General features: G+C 46.3%; 2 protein-coding genes across 4 annotated transcripts in view; one reads left to right on the top strand and one right to left on the bottom strand.

Moving 5' to 3' along the window:
• Fyco1 (FYVE and coiled-coil domain autophagy adaptor 1) overlaps nucleotides 1-21541 on the bottom strand; it is a 76905-nt gene that overhangs the window by 25352 nt on the left and 30012 nt on the right. For all 3 annotated transcript variants that reach the window (XM_015489374.2, XM_048794982.1, XM_048794983.1), the window contains 4 exons: nucleotides 19467-19634; nucleotides 17817-17966; nucleotides 16827-17038; nucleotides 14083-14227 (listed from right to left, as the gene is read on the bottom strand). In XM_015489374.2, the coding sequence (XP_015344860.1) occupies nucleotides 14083-14227; nucleotides 16827-17038; nucleotides 17817-17966; nucleotides 19467-19634 (675 nt within the window). The remainder of the gene's footprint in view (nucleotides 1-14082; nucleotides 14228-16826; nucleotides 17039-17816; nucleotides 17967-19466; nucleotides 19635-21541) is intronic.
• On the top strand, nucleotides 2791-8478 carry Cxcr6 (C-X-C motif chemokine receptor 6). The gene is made up of 2 exons (XM_015489378.2): nucleotides 2791-3887; nucleotides 6602-8478. Exon 2 carries the CDS (start codon nucleotides 6623-6625, stop codon nucleotides 7640-7642), a length of 1020 nt encoding a protein of 339 aa, XP_015344864.1. The 5' UTR covers nucleotides 2791-3887; nucleotides 6602-6622; the 3' UTR covers nucleotides 7643-8478.

Here is a 21541-nt window from a genome sequence, read left to right as displayed (position 1 = left end):
GTCTGATAGAAGAAAAAGTTGGCTACGATCTACATACTGTGGGGTCGGGCTCCAAATTCCTCAATAGGACACCCATAGCACAAAAGTTAATAACTAGAATCAACAAATGGGACTTACTCAAGCCATTTGCTTTTCTTACTGTTGAGCTGGTTTTTTAGAAAAGAAGCCGGATGGACTTAACTGCTCGCAAGTCCTTCCTTCTCCCCTTGCTGTGGGGCTTCCTGTAAGATATGGTGGCTTCCTACTGCTGATAACATGCCACCATTTCCTGCTGAGTTTCCTCTCTGGCACAAGCACAGCAGTCTAATGACTTGCTCATCTCTCTGGGGGTGGTCAGCTGGTATTCCTGTGCAACTTGCTGCACAAAGAGCCTGAGCTCAATAAATGCCTGTGTAATGTGCCTCAGCATAAGGTTTTTCTCCTACACCAAATGCTCTCAAGGGAGGATGCAACCAAGCTTTCCCTTTAGAACCCACTAGGAATCAAGTGGGGAGTACACACAAGGCAGGAGCTGAGACTGCCCCCACAATGCAATGCGGTCCAAGAGGCCACCTCTCTGGGGTGAGGTGTTATGGTGGGGTCCCTCCTGCTGGAATCTGTCACAAATCAAAATGCCTCAGCCTGTTTTTTATTGAATTATTATACAATTTCAACCCTGCATACAGCCTGGAAAGCAGAATCTCTGCCTGTTTACAGTCTGGCTAGGCTAAGGAACACCCAGCAGCCCCAGAGTCTTGCTGATGATCTTCCTCAGAGGGCTCCATCAATTGCCCTCTGTCCTGCTGAGCCCTGCATGGTTAGGAGTGTTGCTGTGCCCGATTCTGCACACTCTTCCAGTCCCTCTGGTTGCCTCCCTCTGTGAACAGTCACCTGTGAACTGGAGAGGTCTTCAGGCCAGCCCTGCACTGTCCAATAGAGCAGCCAGTAGTTACGCTCATCAGAACCAAAGAAAATGAAAAACTTGGTTCCTAGGCTGCACTAGCCACTCGTTGAGCACTCAATCACCCCACAGCTGGTGGCCACTGCATTGGACAGTGCAGTAGAGGGCATGTCCATGATGGCAGACAGCTATGCTGACTAGTGCAGGTGTGGAAGGCTGGCTTGAACCACACTCTGGTATGTGGGGTACTTCTTTATATTTTTCTATTGAATTTATTTTACTACTACTGTCTTATTAAATTATTTTGTCAGTTTCATTATAAAGAAAATTCCTAGTAGTTTTCCATTTAGTCACTGGCTTCCTTTTTTGCTTAAAAACCAAGAGAACACTTTCAGTATCTCGAGTCCTGATGATCCTGATGATTTGGGGCCTATGGTCTGACCACAACATGCAAACCTGCAGCCCATCCTCATGACCAGTGCCAGATGCCACTGATCAAGGCACCAGTCCGGGGATCTTAGCCATGAACTCATCCTCCATAGCCCTGCCAGCCACCAGTGCTTTATAGCTAGACTCTCCTCCCAAGAGCAGTAATGCTTCATCCCTGGATTCTGGCAGTGGCACCCCACAGCTCTGACTTGAGAATGCCAGGTATCCTGAAAAAATGAGCAAGTTAACAGTGTTAAATCTGCAGCAGGGATGTCTGTTACTTCCCTTTTATTCTCCCCCCAATTATTCTTAGAAGATGTTCAATAATTCATGGTAAATCTAAGATGTATACGACTGGGTACTAACCCTGGAGTTGAGAGGTTTGTTTCAGAGAAAAGTAATGCCCTTGGTACAATAAGTACTGCAAATAATAAAAGGCATTTTGTAAAGTGGTTTTGAACTAAACTTTGGCCCTCAGACTGCGAGTAGCTTGATTCTTTTTCAGTTGCAGTCTTCTATGCTACCCAGAACTTGCCATTAGAGGCAATGTGCCATACTTTCTCAAATATATGTGCCCCCCCAACACTTGTGGGCATGCATGCATGATCATGGAGGGCACTGGGGACAGGCCTCCATTCTTCCCCATGACATGAGTGATTCTCTCATGAGCACAGGCAGCCAAACAGGTTTGACAAGGCTCTGGTCATTCTAATACCACCCTGGCATAGCTGACTTGTCCCTGGAAAAAAACTAATCTCTCACAGCTTAAAGATTCCAGCGTTAGGCAGTCTTACTCTAAAGGCTATCCTGCCCTAAAAGTCCTTTTGGAAAGATGGGGACTTTGGTTCATCTCCCCTGCAGTATTTTGCTCAGCACTTTCATTTATTCATTTGTCCACTGTTCCCTGCATTCACGTGGCCTCTTGGTTCTTGCCCTGAAAGAACATTTCACTCATTTGTACTTTGGTGGAAAGGACAATTTGAATTAGTTAATTCATACAAAGCCTGAAAACCCAACTAGAGGTCTGCAGATCTTTAACTGGGGCTTCCTGGGACAGTTTCATACTCAGAAAGATCAGGTTAAGAAGCACAGGCTAGGTGATTCTTAGGGACATGTATGTTCTTGTTAACTCTAATCTTCCATTTATTCATCTGTAAATGATTAGGAAGTGACTAGGATTAGACAGTTGTTCAAGGGAAACATCCAGCACAGTGCACAATTTTACTGGTTCACAGTAAATTGAGTGTTAGTTTCTGGATTCTGAGGTTGCTACTGGTTTCTACTTCTAATTCCTGACACCCACCCTCAGGAAGAGCCATCAGTTTTGCTGGGCAGGACAGCACCAATCTTGTGGGGTGGCAGAAAGGGAGCCCACACCTCTTCCTACTTCCTTCATCCCCTGGAGCTGGTGGAGAATGAGACCCAGGAAGATATTTCTTCCATTCCTGTCTTCTAGGTGTGATTTCCTAAAAGGGTCAGTAATACTGGACCACAGGAATGAACTCGACATGTGCTGAGGTCAAGATGCCAACATCTGGGGGACTCCAGGTGTGTAGAGGGTAGCACCATTAAACCAGCGAGTTCATGCAGGTTAGCTTGGTGGGTGGGCACTGCCTGCCCCCAGGGGGCCTGTGTGTTGTGGTTGAGACAGGGCTGTACCAGACATTCTGGCAGAGCCACCAGCCAGAAGTCTTAGCCATGAACTCATCCTCCATAGCCCTTGCCACCCACCAGAGCCTTACAGCTAACCTCTCCTCCCAAGAGCAGTAATGCCTCACCCCTGGATCCTGGCAGTGGCACCCTAACAGCTCTGGGCCACTGGTTAAGCATTGACTGAAACCTGAGTTTGGCTCTTTGAATTACCAGTTACTAGCCGTGTGTACCGGGGGCTACAATTTTGGTTCCAGTTTCACTTTATATAGCGTTTTTGCCTATTATCATTACCCAAGATACGTGTATGATTGTATGAATGGAGTGACTCTATATCATGTACAACCAGAGAAATGAAAAGTTGTGCTCCATTTGTGTACAATAAATCCAAATGCATTCTTCTGTCATGTATAACTAATTAGAACAAACAGCAATTTAAAAAATGGGGATAATACCACTCTACAGGGCTGCTGGTTGGAGCTCTGTGTGCACATACAGATCAGCCCACAGCATGGACTTAACATTGGTCCTGACCCAAACTGTTCCAAAGAGATGTGTGGTTAGGGAATGAAATAATGTGAAGGGACAAATATCACCCTCTTTCGTGGATTGACACGACCAAACTTAACTGCTTGCCTTTAGTTCACAAGTACCTGCCCCTCAGGTCCCGGTGAAGGCTTGAGTGTCAAAACAGGAAGAGGGTGTGAGGCATCAGAGTCGTGTTTACCTTTGACCCCCAAATTACATGTGCAGGCTGGCCATGCATATTCTGACCTGTAGGATGGAGGTAGGGGTGGAACTCTAAATTACCAGCCAAGAGCGCTTAAATGTGCAACGGAAACACAGACCACATCACGGAGGAGTAGAGGCAGATCTTGCTTGGTGAGCAAGCTCATCTCTAGAACAAACTGACAGGGCACTTGTGCTGGTGAGTCATTTGTCTTTTTCTTTATAGTGAGAAGGGGGATAACCTTAGGCAGGTTGGGGTTCTCAGACTCCTGCCTGCAGCAGGGCACAGAGCAAAATGGCCAGGCTACGGGGTTCATCTGTGCTTGGTTCTCATTCCACTGATGCCGTTTGCTGCTCTGAGGATTAAATTAGAGAAATGTGAAACTACTGACTCTTGGTTCTGGGCACACAGTAGGTGCCCATAAGCTGAGAGGACTGCTCGGACTGGTGTAAACGGACACCAGGGAGGTAAAGAGAGTCTCGTTACTGTCCATATTTGTTCACTGAATAATCTCTGTCTTCCTTTCATTTCTTTTGCATTTTATAAAACAAGCTGTTATTCCAGATTACTGTTTTTTTTTTTTTTCAGTATAAAACAATATGCCACTGTAGAAACTTTGGCTACTATAGAAAAATATAAAGGACGAAAGGAACTAAGTCATTCACAATTTTACCAGCTGGAGGCAAACTGATGATAAAATGTGGTTATTTTTCAATTTAAAAAAAATAAAAATCACAATTATAAAGTTTATCACCTATCATAGATTGTCAATCAAGGGTCCACAAAATATGGGGCTCACGAACTTCTAGAATTGCAGGTGTGTGTATATATTATTTCTGAGGAAAGATCTATAGCTTCCCTGAAATTTTAAAGGGGTTTATGAATAAAAAAGGTGAAGAATCAGAATAAAATAATTTTTTTGCCACCTATTTGTTGTAACAGTTATAGCTAATAATTTTTTTCATTTTAACTAATAAATTTTTCATATTAACTAATAATTTTTTCATATTTACTTTGTGTTTACACTGTTCCGATCATGTAAATGCATTTTTTTCCCCAAACAATTGAAGGTACTTTTAAAACATTTTGGTCATATCCTATGTCTGAATTGTAATGATCATTTATTTATTACTAGTCTTTTTATATTATTTCTAAGTTACTTTAATTTTCAGAAATCAACATAAGATTTTGATTACAGAAGATAAAGAAATGGATGCTTGTGACTTTTCCTCTAGGGGCAGTGATTTTTAATATTCTATCTGCACAGAGCTGTCCAGTCCCCATCTGCCAGCATTATACTCAAGTTTACCAATTATCACACAGATATTTGTTCAGGTCCTTTGAGTAAATGTGTAGTGCCAGTGTAAAGATCCAGCAAAAGCCGGAAGAGGATAAAAGAAGACAAGAATAAATTATGTAATAAGGAGTTAGACCATACCCTCAAGATAAGGAGAGCTACCTGTTTCTTACTTTAAATGAGTAAAAAAAAAGTTTTTGTCCCCAATGAAGCAATAACACACACAGATCACCATCTGGCCTACTTAAGTTAGTACTCGAGAAAGCTTTTTGGCAGGATACCTACTGGTTCACCTATCATCCTTAGAGATCTGACCTTCTGTAGTCTAGGTATGGGGACTATTTACTGAGCAATGCTGTCCTTTGAAGGGGGGAAAAGGCACTTCTGGCCCCAGGAAAGATGGAGTCCACAGGAGCACCAGGGTGCGCTGCTTCCAATCGGACTCAATTGTATGTAGGAAAAGAAGTATCTCCACTGGATTAAAGAGGGGAGATGGCCTCACCTTTATATGCTGTCATCTGGCCTCTCGGGTTTTTGACTGTGCTGAACCCTGCAAGGGGCTCTGTCCAAATACCTGTTCTTCTTAAGACATCTTCTGGAGGAGCTGGAGGGTTATGAACCTGGGTCATTGGAATGAGCTGGCAAGGGCTAAAGGGCTAAAGTGGCTAGGCTGGCCTGGCACTCTTTAGCCCAACCACAGGTTACATCACTCATGTCCTTAGCAGGGCCACAGGGCAAACAAGGGTCAGACGGAAGTGAGTGCGCTATAGGCATGGAGCCCCAGGCAAGAAAGTCTCACTGCTAGGGTCCACCCAGCTGGCGCCCATTTCAATTGGGTCTTCCATTTGTGAAAGAAGACCAAAAATACTAATCTTAGACACTAAGGCATGGCCATTCCCCAAGATATCCACCTTTAAAGAGATTCCTAAAGATTAAAAAGTCTTCAGGAAAGGTCTCTGATGGTGGCTGTCATGAACTGTGACAGATGATATGGGGAAAATCTGGGTTGGAGAGTGAGGACAGCCACCCAACTCTCTAGTCATGAAGCCAGCTCAGCCGAGGTACTGGGCAGTGTGAGCTTTTCCAGTGCCTTCCTTTTCCACCTGTCACCCTTTTAAGGAGATGTAAGCAGGAAGGACTTCCCACCCTGACAGAAGTCCTTGTCATCCCCAAACATCTCTGGTCACCAGAAGTTTCCTGACAGGAGAACCTCACTTACTTGAGCTTCAGAAATTTCGCAAATGGGGCAGAGGATGGGCAGACAGCTGCTGTGAGGCCTGGGTGGATGAGGACAGGCCCCCTCGTGCGGAGCAAAGGGGCCTGTACCTACTGGAATGCATGGTGGTTTTTGTTTTCGAAACCACTGAGGGCAGGGTTTTATGGGATATGTGTGGGGACTAGCTGGGTGAGATCCTGAGAATTCTAGGGTTAACAAAATGTTCCTCATCTGGTCTGAACAGCTTCCCCTAGGAACTGGTCACCTGCAGTATGCTTGACTTTGCTGTTACCAGGCAGAACACTAGGGGGTGATGCCTACTTGTACCTACAGGGGGCAGTGGTAAGACAGGAGTGCCATTCTCAGTTCCAAATGTAATTCCTGGGTTTTCACTCACAGGAGAACCTCAGAGTCGACACCATGGAGGAGTATGATTACTCAGATCCCATGCTCTTCAACACCTCCAGCGACAGTAGCAAGGTGCACGAGGGCTTCCTGCAGTTCAGAAAGATCTTCCTGCCCTGTGTGTATGCGGCAGTGTTCATCTCTGGCCTGGTGGGGAACTCCCTGGTGCTGGTCGTGTACATTTTCTACCAGAAGCTGAAGAGTCTGACAGATGTATTCTTGGTGAACCTGCCCCTGGCTGACCTAGTGTTTGTCTGCACTCTGCCCTTCTGGGCCTACGCAGGCTTCCATGAGTGGGTCTTCGGCCAGGTCATGTGCAAGACCCTCCGGGGCATATACACGATTAACTTCTACACGTCCATGCTCACCCTCACCTGCATCACCGTGGATCGCTTCATCGCTGTGGTTCAGGCCACCAAGGCTTACAACCAGCAGGCCAAGCGGATGACCTGTGGCAAGGTCATCTGCTTGATTATCTGGGTAGTCTGCCTGCTGGTTTCCTTGCCACAGATCATCTATAGCAACGTCCTACATCTCGACAAGGTCATCTGCGGCTACCATGATGAAGAGATTTCCACCATGGTTCTTGCCTCCCAGATGTCTCTGGGGTTCTTCCTGCCACTGCTTGCCATGATCATTTGCTACTCCGTCATCATCAAGACTCTGCTTCATGCTCGAGGTTTCCGGAAGCACAAATCTCTAAAGATCATCTTCCTCGTGGTGGCCGTGTTCCTGCTCACCCAGACACCCTTCAATCTTGTCAAGCTCATTCGCAGTACGAGCTGGGAGTACTATGCCATGACCAGCTTTGATTATGCCATCATGGTGACAGAGGCCATTGCATACCTGCGGGCCTGCCTTAACCCTGTGCTCTATGCCTTCGTTGGCCTCAAGTTTCGGAAGAACTTCCGGAAACTTGTGAAGGATATTGGCTGTCTCCCTTGCCTGAGAGTCTCAAGTCAGTGGAAGTCTTCTGAGGACAGTTCCAAGAGTTGTTCTACCTCTCACAATGTAGAGGCCATCAGCATGTTCTAGCTGTTGGCCTTGCTGGACTTGGAGAAACTGCTCTGGAATTGGCAGGAGCATGGCTATGTCCTCTGGAACTGATGAGGGAGGCTTTGTTTATAGCATCTGCATTCTCACAGAGAAGATATCAGACATGGTGGCTGGCATGCAATGCTCTGTAGACATGGACATACCCTGCTCTCTTCTTAAGACCCAGGCCTGATGCTCAAAGTGTGTGGGGGGCTACAATTTTTAAGGACTTCTTCATCCCCAAGAACACTGAAGCCAAGGGGAGAGGATCTTAGGGTCTCAGGTTTGTCATTACTGTGACTGGGGCTGAAGGCTGAAGAGGGAGCACAGACAACAAAGCTGTTGGTGGAAGGTGATATGCTGGCTCCCAAGTACAGAAGACTCTTCTAACCACTGGGCAAGGAGTGGAGATGGGAGTGGCCTTGAAGACAAGTGAGGTCTATGTGGCTCAGACCTCAATCACCAGGCACCGAACAGGAATGAGGACAATGTCTGCCACACCTTGGGTTTTGACTTTTGTATAGATGATGCTTAGGTTCTCTCTGACTAATCCTGGGAGGACCAGCCCTGGAGACTGTATGTGGACCCAAATTAGAGTTGGCTGAAAATTGCACTGGTCCATGAACATGCTAGAAGATGGTGCAAAACATCTTAAGACTAGAACAAATCTAAGCATCACTTTTGGAGTGGACCCTTCGGTGGCTTCACTCATTTAAAAAAGGGAATTTATCAAAGACCTGCCGCATGCACATATACAAATGTGCACGCACACACCCACACACATCAGCGACGTATCAGTTTCATGACCAGAAATAAAAATCTTAGTCTTCAAACTACTTTTACCTGTAGGAGCATTCAACTTTAATGCTGGTGTTTGAACACACAAAAAACAGTTACTGGGAGGGAGGAGCAGAAGCTCACTGGATTGGATGGGGGTCGGGGGGTGGGGAGGTTGGGAATGGAGAAGGGATGGGAATGGGAAAGACAGTAGAATGAATCTGACATAACTTTCCTATGTTCATATATGAAATTACAACTAATGTAACTCCACATCATGTATAGCCACAAGAATGGGTAGTTATACTCCATGTATGTATGTCAAATTACATTCTACTATCATGTATAACTAAAAGGAACAAATAAAAAAATACACAAGATGTATGAAAATGTATTTTTAAAAAACCCAGTTACTTCTAGGCTCAGAACACAAGAAATAAGTTAAAACTGCAAGCTTCTGGGGCAATGTCTATGAAGGAAATGAACACATCAATGGTAATAACCCTGCTCTTTCACTGTGGTTTCTAGCCTCCTGCCCAAAATGAGCGGTACCTCTGTTCAACTTCTATAATACAGCCACAGGATGAGAGAGTTTTAAATGTCAGACTTTACAAAAGTTCATTACATCCTGACAATCTAATAAACAAGTTAAAGGTAATTGTTGGGTGTACGCATCCCTCAAATCACTGGCCAAAATGCGGAGAATCATTTGTAACAGCTAAGTGGAGTCCCCCAGGAGGTAAGGGAGGCCAGACTAGCTCAACCATGTGGTCTGGGAGTCAGACAGACAACAGGTCAGAGCTAAATCCCTGATATTCACCAGCTGACAAGACCCTAAGCAAATCCTAACTTCTGCCCACCTACTTCTTTCTTTTTGGCGAGGCATGGATCTTAACAGCACCTACCTCTCAGGGATGGTATGAGGGGGACTTGAGATAATAAAAGCAAAGCCCTGGCACAGTTTGCATTCATGGGTAAGAGTACCCCCAAGCCAGGAGTAGTTATTCTTTCTTATGAGACCTATTGAAGCAGAATGGAAGCTTTCTACATCAGCAGTGTGCCTCCCGAGGGGTGGTTCAGCTGAGCACAGGCCAGGCCTTGAAAGGCCCACGTGATTCCATGCTCTGTTTCATAAACATGCCACATGCATCCATGAGGAGAACTTCCTAATTACACTCAGGCCACATGGACCAAGCGCTTCCTCAAACAACCAAGTCTGCACTCTGCAGGGTGGCGAGGCTGACTTTTATCCTCTAATGGGCTTTCAAGGGGGAGTTTTGGTCATCCCCCTTTGTGCATTTATCTTAATGAGGAACACTTCTGACAGAGCGGCCACTAGACAGTCTCCAGCTTCCTTGACAGTGTCTTGGAAGAGAGAAGCAGGGCTTGGGCGCTCAGCCAGTGCTGGGCAACGCTCCCTCCTGGGCACCCCTGGCCAAGTCACGCAGCATCCCCAAGGCTTGGTTCACCATTCACACAACTGGCCGACAAGAGTACCTACTCCTGGGGCGGCCATGAGGCATGGAGTGCAGTCCAAGGGCCATGCGTGAGCCAACATGAGCATGGCAATGGAGGGGGACTGCTGGGGCCGCGGGCTTTCCCTGACCGAGTGCCTGCCTGCAGAGTAAGTCAAATGAGACAGGGTACCTACTGGAGTGTGTCCTCTCCCAAGCTCCCTGCAAAATCATTTGTACAGGTCCTTCCACAGCTTAGAAAAATGCTGTCTGATTGTCCCCAGGACAGCAGCAGAACCTTCCTTCAATTCCTCTATCTCCTCCGACACTCGCTGGTCCACTCTAGGTACTTGTACGCTACCCTTGAGAGTAGACCTGGGTCAATACTGGCAATAACCAGAAGATGCTCTTGTAACAGCCTCCATTCCACAGAAGAGGAGCCTGAGTCAGGGGAGGGCAAAGTCAGCTCTCAACCTCAGACCTGCTCTTCTCCTCCCTGCCTTGGCTGCCCACAGCAGAACATGGTGTCAAAGGCCTAGGATGCAAGGGGGACTGGGGGCAGGAGGCCAGGTAGATGAGGATCCACTGGAATCCAGACTCCCCTGGGCGTGTCTTTGGAGTCTGAGGGTAAAAAATGTGCAACACCCCAACAAACTCCCAGCTTATAGGGGTAGTAACATTCATGGCTCCAGCCCCAGAGAGAGATGTAGTAGAGGCCAGAGGCCTGCATCATCTGAGATGTGCTAAACACAAGGTGATCCCATGTCAGGGGCCCCTTGGCCAGCCAGGTGTTCTCGGTGAGCACACTGGTGGGAAGATGGTGGCCACAGAAGGAAAAACACCATTTGATAGGAAGGCTGACACCGTCATACCTATTTTTCAGATGAGAAAATGAGCTCAGAGAGATTAATACCTGTGACAGCTCACATAGCAGGGTGCCTGCTAACTCTGCACTCGTCTGAAGGTAGAGATCTTGGGTTAACCCAAGCACAAGGTGGCTTTATAACCATATCCTGTTCTTGTTTTGTCTCTGAGATACCAGGCATCCAGTCTCCTGGCTGATGACCACAGTTCCCCCACTCTGACCACGAGCACTAGTTCTGAAGCAATTACTGGCAAAGAGGCTCTGTGGGCAAATTTCAGCTCCCGTGTCAACCAGGTATCTGGAGGAGAAACTTCCTTTGAAGAAGATGATGGGGCTGTGGTGTGCAAGGTACTCAGGTCTTGCACAGCAGTGGACACACACACAGCTCAGCTCCTGACACTGCAAATCAGTGCTGAACTTCAGGGAAACAGTTCACCTCTAGAGAAGGCTCTAGGTGACAGGCTGTGGCTCAGTCCTTTGCATAAAAGACTCTCATCTACTCTTCCTAAGAACCCAATGGGCAGGTGCTATTCCAGTCTCTTCTGCACAGGAGAGGGGACTGAGTTCAGGGACTGCACTGCTATGGGCCATGAAGCCTGGAGGTGGCAGGCCGGGGACTTGTTCAGATGTGTTTGATTCTAGAGCATAAGTTTTGTACCACAATCTGTGTATCTAGTGGCCAAGAAGGGAGGCTGTGCACAGTGGGGGCTGAACAGAGGCCAAGGGGGTCAAAGCCTGATGCCCCTGCTGGCTCTTGCCCAACATCCTCTTCTGATTCAGCAGCTGACAAGAGCTTGGTTTCCTTCTCTGCCTGCCACCTCAATCCAGAGAACAGCTGGATACCTGGTCACGTGCACCACAGGAGAGGGGCTATGCACTTTTGTATGCTATCATTTGGGCAGAACCAAGTATGGAGGATCTCTGGGAGGTTGCTTAACAAGTTCCTGGCACAACTGCCAAGTCCACCTGTGCAGCTGACTGTGGTACTTTCTTTGTTCCATCACTGCCAGGATGGATGGCAAGCCACCTCTCAGTCCTGCAATGTGTGTATGCATGGAGGAGGGGACAGGCAGCAGGGAAGAAGGGCAGGATTTTGATGGGCAGACGGAGATGTGGAGTTCTGAGCCCCTAGTCTAGTTCTGATGCTTATGAGGACAGGACAAGTCATGCAACCTCCCAAGGCCTCAGTTTCCTCACTGAAAAATGGGACTGGAATGTCTTCTCCTAAGCAAGGGGCCTAAATGAGGCTGTGTAAGGACACCAGAGACGGGGAAGGGGCTCCACAATTGCATTCAACAGCACCATGTCCAAGGGCCTTTTTCTCCCCGAGGGTTTGGACTTGGTGCTCAATCCCACCTGGACCACTGCTTATCTTGGATCTGCTTATTCTTCCTGGTTTCCTGCCAGGGATGCTCATGTAAATCCAGGGATCTAGACCTCCCACCCTTTCTCAGACTCCTGGTGTTTCTGACTGGGTCTTAAGACTCAGAAAGGAAAAGAATGTAAGGCAAAGCTGCCGGACAGGCTTGGGTATATCTCTAGCTAACCCACAAAGAAGTCCCCATGACACAAGCCTTTGCTGACAAGGAGTAGCTCTTCACCCACAGGTGAAGGGCAGGGCTTGCAGGTTCCCATCACAGTCCCAGATCTGCCTTGGAGGCTTCCGGCATCCTGGCCGGCAGTTTCCTTTCCCTGAAACAGTTCCTAATTTCCCAAGAACAAAACCATACATATTTGTCAGCAGGCGGAATACCTTCTGCTTTTGTTCCTACTGGGAAAGGGGAAGGTGAGGGGTTATGAGAAAGGGAGCTGCAGGGGGATCTCTTCTCATGCAGGTTATGGGAGGCAATGAGACACTTTCAAGCCAAAGGTGTCCTCCTGGGCCCCTAGGCTGCTGGTTCTGCTCACCGTACCCACTACGTACTGACTTGACAGGTGATAAAAGCTGAATACTTGCAAAGCTCTCCTCATAAACCTTGTTGGAAAATAGCTCCACCAGAAAAATGAGAGGGTCAAAGGGAGAGTGAGCACAAAGTACACCTGCAGCTGATGTTTCTGTCCCTCCAAGGGCTGCCCTGACCATGCCAGCTGCAGTGCTCTCACAGTGCTCAGGAGGGCACAGCCCAGGTCAGGTCAGATGAGTGGAAACTCCCTTGAGCGCTGCAGGTTGCAAGTTGACAGACTTGCCTCTATTTTTGCTGCTGTCAGACTGTGGGACCCGGGTTGGGCCTATCTAAAGGATGTCTGAGAAAACACATCTACCTAAGACGACTGCAGCTAAGTCTGAGATTCCTTTCTTGTGGCATTGTTACTGAGTCTGAAGAGTGTCTCCCAAAGATGAACTGAACTCACTGTTTTATAACTCAAGGAAAAAGCTCCCCCATTACTGAGTCTAAGACAGTCCCTAATCGCTGCTGATTCTGCCCCTCTGCACCTTTCCTCTCCTTCTTAGAGCACTTTCACTGAAGTCTCCCTGACTGTGTGGGCTGCATGTTCTCCCTAACCCCCAGGGCCCAGTGGTCCCCAGGGTCATTCTGTTCCACTAGTACTAGGCCACATTCTGCTTTCATGGGCTGGCGAGCCAGGTGGGTAGGTGGTAAGGTGAGTAGGACTGGGAGCCTGAGGGCTTGGGAACAAAGCTTGTAAAGGTCAGCATGTTGCAGAACCATGGCCAAGGGCAGCATAGCACGGGTTGCTTTTTATATGTTTGGGTTGCTTTTTATGGGCCTAACAGTGTGTCTCTGCTTCAAATTCTCAGGCTGAAGCTCAACCCTCAATAGCTTAGACTAACTGTGTTTGGAGATAGGGAAAGATGATTAAGTTAATGAGGCTATAGGGTGGGCTCTAATCCAGTATAAGAGGAGTAGATAGGAGATACAGGGAGGTACCAGGGGTGTGTATACAGAAGATAACCATGTGATGGGACAGCAAGAGGGTGGCCATCTTCAAGCCAAGGAGAGAGGAGGTACCATTTCTGCTAGTACTTCCATCTTGGACTTCCAGCTTCCAGAACTATGAGGAAGTTAACTTCTGTGGGTTAAGCTACTCAGTCTGATATGTTGCCTAAGTAGACACATACAGTTGTCCAAGCCAAGGAAGATGCCTTAGAGAAGATGCCGAGACCAGGGTACCACTGAGACATTCCCAGGACTCTCTGGCAAGGTTCCACACTGACCATTCCCCAAGTGCTGGCACTCTTCATGTGCATCCTGTTCCACCCTCTGTTCTTTAGCAAAGGCAGCCAATCCGGCTTCCAGTGTCTTACTTTCCTGGTCTTTTGATAAGAAAGTCCAAGGGACAGGCACACAATGAGCACCCAGGGAACGGAGGTAACGTCTACTCACTGTTCGGCCACATTTGGATCAAAAGAGTCAGTTTCAGTGGGTGTTTCAGGCAAGGAGAAGCCGGATTCCTGGATCTGGCACAATTCCTCATCTGTGATGATGTCAAACACAGCGTCATCTGGTGGCCTGAAGTCTGAGTTTGTTCCTGGATGGGAGAGCAGGACAGAAGAGACACACAAATCATCATACACAGGATAGAGAAGGGTCTGTGGGAAAGTGAGGTGTATAGCTATACAGAACAAGCTGCTGGGACATGCCTTAAATGGTCACTCAAATGATGGCTTTTATATTCAGATATGAGACATTCTAGAAAAGCAAAGGGGCTGCAGATGAGACTGAATGAACAGCCTGAGAGATTTTTAAAATAGGGGCTTAGAAAGATTTCAGTTTCTAACTTCTCTAAGGCCATTACTTTGAAGGAAAAATCTATCAAAATGTTTTCAGGAAAGAAACAAGAAAGAACACACATTTCTGTGCCACTGAGTCCCTGCTTTGTAAGATACAGGCAGTATGTGCTTGTGCCTCTTGGAAGCAGGATTATGACCTGCACAGCACCCCTTCCTGCCCAAGCCACTGTGAGTTGTGGCAGACTTTTCCTCAGCTCAAGGAGCTACAGCAAGAATTACGCTTCCAATCAGGGGCCTTGTGTTTGACCTTGTAGGCCTTTCAATAGGACGGCCACTATAGGGAAGCTACTGGGTCAGTTATTCAACCATAAGCACTTGCTAGCATATATTATAGAAAATGTTAGGGCAAATATGAGGTGGAAAAAGATAAGAAAAGAAAAAACTGAGCAGATGGGGGATGCCAGAAGTCAAAATAAGCAACCTCAGAACTTTGGTGTGGTGTCATTCTGTCATTGTTGGAACATCTTCCAGTGCACTGGGGTGAGGAAAGCCCCTGAGTTATTTAGTATAATGGTTCATGCAAGCTGCCCTGCTGTGCTTTAGAAGGAACAGTTTCCCTCTTATCTCAAGTTTGTATAATAGAGGATTTAAAGCATGGATTGGAAAAAGGAACCCACAGATTGGCTTTTTCCTTAGACCTAACTACATTCCTGAATCTGTACTCTGAGACTGGAAGAAGGATGATAAAAGAGGCAACAGGGATCCAAAATGATGTTCATTGAGAGAAATCAGAAACCTAAGTAAATAGGAAGCTATATCATGTTCATGGATTGGAAAAGTCAATTTTATTAAGATGTCAGCTCTTTCTAAACTCATCTGTAAATTCAAAGCAATCCTAATTGAAACCTCATCAGAATTTTCTTGTAAAAGTTAACAAACTCATTCTAGAATTTATACGGAAAAGCAGTAATTCTACAATAGCCAATACTTTGATAAAGAATAAAATTGAAGAACTCACCCATTCCTCTCTTTAAGATACCGTATAAAACTATGGCAACCATAACAGTACGGTACTGGTGAAAGAATAGGCACATAGAAAAATGGAATGGAACAGAAAGTCCAGATACAGATCTACATATAAGGTCAACTGATTTTTAACAAAGTTGCAAAAGTAATTCTGTGTAAAAAAAAATAGACTTTCAACCAATGTTGTTGGAACCACTGGACAACTATATACAAAACCAAACCAAAACAAAACAAGTAAATCTCTACTTATACTTTGCAACATACACAAAAATTAACTCTAAACAGGTCACTGGCCTACATATATAACCTAAAACTATAAAGCTTCCAGGAGAAAACAGAAGACTTTGAATACTTGGGATTAAGCAAAGCTAGCTATGACACTAAAAGAAAAGAAAAAAAAATTGATCCATAAAAAATATTGATAAATTGAATATCATCAAAATTATACATTTCTGTTCTTTGAAGGATACTTCCATTCTTCAAAGAAAAATGAAAAAAAACCAAGTTATAGATTAGGAGAAAATATTTGTAAAACACATATTTGATAAATAAATTTTATCCAGAATATGTAGAGGACTTTCAAAATTCAATATTCTAAAAAATGGGCAAACGATTTGAAGAAGATACTAAAGTTGTGCAAAGTACTTACAACTCCCATCCCTGAGCAGTTCTCTGTACCTAATAAATAATAAGGCCTGACAATTTCCTTGATGATCCACTTAAACAAAAGAGAAACAGCATTTCTAAAATCTGGCTGGCCGGCATCTAGGTCAAGGAGGAGTTCACAGGTTCAAATGCAAACAGCAGTGATGGCAGAGCAGAGATGACCTCCACTTCTGCCCTTATCATATCAGCTCTGCCTCACTGGGCTCTACATCCAAATTTTGGTGTCCACAGGACAGCCTGGCATGGTCTCTTAGGGTGTGCTGATGTAGAAGCAGAAGGAACCAATCCTCACTTCCTTTTACTGCTTAAGTGGAGGACACAAAGGAGAATACATCCTTTTTGGTCATTAAGAGAGAGTATGAAGGATATGGGCTGTCACAGATACACATCATGGTCTTCGGTTACTATGGGAGGGAGGATGGATACCAGGGCTGAGGCTCTGGAGGACAGAATTTTCCAAAGTGTGGAATGTATTCCACTGGTGGTACATATATACCTAGATCTCAAGTTAAATCACACTGAATCATATCAGGAAAAGGGTATTCTCTTTTTAATCCCAATATCAACAAGAAAGTTGATTGGTGGGGCATATTTTTAGCGCCTCTTTGACATCTATGTTTGGAAGACATTGAACTGAGCTTGCTAATGCTAATTAACCACAATGGGGAAGGGGTGACACCTAGAATGTTGCAGGCAAGAGCTGACCTTGGTTTCCTATGGCCTGGGACCCAGCTTGGCTTGGTGACAACATGGGACTGAGCTCTCCCTGGCTAGTGCCTGAGCTGGTGCTATCAGGAGAGCCAGGGCCTTCATTGAACTTCCGGAAACAGGCTCGGCAGCAGCGTTCCTTCTTGCCACTGTGCTTGATCAGGACATAGTTGTTGCAGCAGTAGTAACAGAAGATGCGGCCACATATCCTGGGAATGAAACAGGGTGGAGCTGTGAGGATGAGGCCCTGTGGGTCTTCGCAATCTGCTCAGCTCCAGACTGGGCTCTGTGTTGGGCTTTGGAGCCACATGGCTCTCTAGACCTGGCTATGCCCTTGGTGTAGAGGGCGAATGTAAGCCTACTGCATAAGACTCCATTAAAGGCATCCTGGCAAGTTCGGTGGGGAGAATGGTTTACTCCCGTAAGTCTTAGGAGGCAGGAGAGAGTGTGGCTAAACCCTCTTTTCCTGACACCACGCTGCAGGAGTGCATTCCACAGCTCAGGGGCTAAGGCTCTAAGAGACCAGATGCTCATAGGCCTGTGCTGACCATTCTCCATCTGCCCTAGCTCCAACCTGCCCTTCATCTTCAGCCACCTTTTCTAGGCCCTTGGAGGTCTGTGCACCTCTGGCACTACCCAGGTTCCCCTTCAGAAGCCTCAGGACCAGCTCTTGCTGGGTTTCAGCAATACTTTCCTCTTGGCTCCCTGTGGGAGCAGTCAAAGGGTTGCTGGTCTCTGATGGGCCACATCCCCGGGGGTCCCCTTAATCCTGTCCACACCTGTATATAAGTCTTTCCTGAGTGTCTTGCTAGGACCCCAACTAATACACCCTCCTCACCTGCTTCCCCAAGTCAATAAGAAACCTGCTCTTCCTAGAGAGTTGGCCATGGTACCCACACTTGTCCCAGACTCCCTGTTCAGGGCCACTGGCTGTGGTTCTGGGCCTGCAGAACAGGGTTTCGGTGGTGGCCTGAGAGCACTGCTGACCTGCAGTGGTGCCGTCGCACCATCCAGCTGAATTCCCGCTTGCAGTCGTGGCAGTGGTTTGCCTCCGTGTCCCCAAGCCACCTCTCCTCAGCACTGAGTTTCTGCTGGAATTCCAGGGCATCTGACTTCTGCCAGAGAGCATCCTTGTCCCTGGGACAAAAATCACATTAGAAGAAAGAATCCATGAGAATGAGAGAATTATCCTTGCTTCATTTCAGAAGACTGATGTCAAATTTCCCAAGTCCTAGGAGGAAAATGCACTCTCACCTTATAAATGCCCTCTGTTCCCATGCTAGGTCTCCTCTGTCAACCCAAACATGCAGGTTCTTTACTGACACCATGTATGTGGGAGCAAACAGGAGGCATGCCAACTTCAAGGAACAGCCAGAACTGACATGGGTCACCTGCCACTGGGGTATCTAAACAACACTGCAGATGACCCCTGCAGTTCACACTAAAACATGCTGTGCACGTGGACAGTAAATGTGTAAATCTGTGCAGTAAGCCCAGGAAGAACGTACTTCCTGGCTGAATCTTAATGTGCTCAAAGCCCTTCATGTTATGGTTTGTTCAAATAACCACTAATCACTGGTGAAGATCAAAATCCCCAGCTTAAAAATCTGATCAGATGCTAACTTCCTTTGATGGTATGGTCACTGTTGGAGGTCACATGGGAAGAGTGAGGCTTTTCAGAAAGGTCTGCCTGATGCACCAGGGGATGTATGCAGAGATGTCCTCATGTTTGCTAGTGGTCATTTTCAGGGCTTCTAGTTCCTGAAGTGGTAAGTTTGGCTTTTTTGCATTTGGAACCCCAGCCAGCATCCTGAGGACTGATGTGGTCTCAGAATTGCTGACATAATAATAGAGCCACTTGGGTCCTAAAAAAAAAATTGGCTCCATCACCAGCCGGGAACCCCAAATCAACCACAGACCTCTTTCCTTAAGTAAAAAAAGCCTTAATTTGGAAATGACTGACCTATTCCAGGACACTTGTAATTGTCAGAAGGCAAGAAGATTTGTTCTCTGGACTAGCCCTGTTCTCCCAGCTGGTTCACAGCATCTGATCTTTCTGTTCCCGGAAGTCTGGGCACCCACATCCTGGACTATGCGAATGCTATCAGGAATGCCACTGGGCTTTTCTGTCACAGCCCTCATGACAATGGCTGAGCTAGGAGGGCACAGATGACGAGTTTTAAGTCTGCAACGTGCAGGCAGTTTGCCACCTTGCAAATGAGTTGCAATTTGACTATCGTTATTTTATAATCCCTAAGGAATGAGGAGATGTAGGCATAGCATACCCTGACGCTGGGGGAAGTAGGACAGTAAAGAAGGAGAAAAGAGCTCATCAGCAAGGGGAAGAGAATAGGGAAATCCTATCAATTATTAAACATCATTTATTGTCACTCTTGTGGCTGGGTACACAGAGTGGGAGAATGATCATATACCAATATGGAAACCAGATGGCTCTAGTGGGAACAGTGAGATCCAGCCTCCTAAGGCTGCCAGGGCCCAAGCAGACCCAGTAGGCACACGAGTGCTTAATAACAGGAGGTGTGCAAAAAACATGGAAGTGTTCTTTGCAGTTGTATGTCTTAAAGAAAACCAAGGGCTGGAGAAAGTCCCCAGCTGTGTGTTTGGGCTGATCCTCACCTGAGCAGCTCTATCAGCCGTTCCTCGAGGTACTTCTTGGTTCTGTTCAGGTCATCCAGGTCTGCGAGCATCTTCTGGTCATTTCTCTCCCGGTCTTTTGCCTCCTGGCAGAGTTTGTTGTAATACTCTTGGATTTTTATTGTGGCCTTTTCAAGTTCCTTCTGGGTCCTTGTGGAGGGACAGTGGTAAGTTTTCTTGATTAGCCACAGCTTTCTACTTCCTGGTGCCTCTGGGGTCCCCCTGGCCTCTAATGAGGAATCCTGCTACCCTTTCAGCCTTTCCCTCTGCACAGCAGGGAGCCCTTGGTGTCTGCTCAAAGGTTGTGCATTACTCCAGAAAAAGACTCTTCTTATCCCCCTTTCCAATACAAAAATGAAATTCTGGGAAGGTAAGGTGATCTTAAGTTGCTAGGAACAACCCAAGTGACCTGAACTCTACACCCTTGGGTCTCAGACAGGGACTAAGGGTGAAGAGGGGCCTGAGGGGCAAGGCTCTTGGGGTGATGATGAGGGAGGAGCAGGAAAAACAGGAGTCAGGACAGAAAGGAGAGGCACAGCTTCCTGGAGGTAGCTACAGAGGAGACCCTAGCTCTCAGGTATCTTTGGTACTCTACACATGGGACATGGCCCTGAGCCCTCAGCAGGACTACCCCTGAGAGCAGTCCAAGGCCCAGTGAACTCTGTTCTGAGTACTCTGGAGTCTCTTAGTGTACGACGGAGGGTGCCGGCTGAACCAGGGTGTCTTCCCAAATTGGCCCATTGGCTACTCCCTATGGTGGTGGTTTCCAAGCTACCTCTATAAACTCCCAGGCCCCACAAGACCTTCGTAAGAGCACACTTAAACAGAGGGCCTTGTAGAGAGACTGGTTAGTACCTAACCTAACCTCATGTCCAGTGTAAAATTGTTAGAGTTGTTTATTAGACACTGCCCACCAAAATGAGATCATGGGTACACAAGCACAACATAAACCAAACAATATCCAATCCTGGGCAGATGGAATGTGCAACCTTGAGTAGTTAAAACAAATGCTCTTAGATCTTACAAATAACCACTGTTAACAGCATTTTCAAAAGTACCACCAACTCAAGAGGTTCTATTATTTTTTTTCTTAAGATTAATTATTTTCTTTTCTATTTTTAAAGTTAAAAATTGGAAACAAATAAAATGTAAGAGCAAATGAAGTTTATTTTTTGACAACTGCAATGAAACCTTATGTCAATAATGCTTTACAGGCATATGCCTGTAATCCCAGTGGCTCGGGAGACTGAGGCAGGAGGATTAAGAGTTCAAAGCCAGCCTCAGTAAAATCCAGGTGCTAAGCATACAAAATAGGGCTAGGGACGAGGCTCCGTGGTTGAGTACCCCTGAGTTCAATCGAAAGGAAGGAAGGAAGGAAGGAAGGAAGGAAGGAAGGAAGGAAGGAAGACGGACGGACGAGCACAAAAGGATGGAAAAAGGTTAAAAAGTTGAGGTTTTTTAAAATATTTAAATCATCAGAAGAACATGACTTGTCTAAGGGTAGCCAGGGTCCTACAGGATCCAAACACTGGAAAAAGCAGATGAGAAGAAATGCACATTCCAGCTACTGGACATCAAACACTCTGGCTCTCTCACTGAGCCTGGACCTAGTCTAGAAGGCAAGTGGTGACAGGAGGTCAGCAATGGCTAAAAAGGGAGGGACAAAGCCTCAGCACAACTGGGTATGCCTGTCTTTGCTGGTGACAATCCAGTTCCAACAAGCCCTGCCCTGTGTCAACAAGAAGACAGCTGATCCTGGTCCTTGGTACATTTGATCTCTTCATGGAGAAAATGGGTAAAAGAATACCTTCTTCGTAGAATGGATAGGAGGATTAAATAGCTGATTATGGGTTGATAATTCCTAATCCAAAATGTTCTGAAATCCACAAAGATTTCTGATCCCAAGCATTTTGGATAAAGTATATTCAACTTGAACAAGCAAAGTAGTTAAAGTGGTGCCTGCAACATTTTAAGTATTATTTAAATGTCGACTATCATTATCCCTATTATTATTATGTCATAACTTTTAGCTCAGCTTAGTTTTCCCCAAGCATGTG

Source organism: Marmota marmota, unplaced genomic scaffold (genome assembly GCF_001458135.2).
Source record: "Marmota marmota marmota unplaced genomic scaffold, marMar, whole genome shotgun sequence".
NCBI classification, from domain to species: domain Eukaryota; kingdom Metazoa; phylum Chordata; class Mammalia; order Rodentia; family Sciuridae; genus Marmota; species Marmota marmota.
This window is presented reverse-complemented; position numbering and strand designations above follow the sequence as displayed.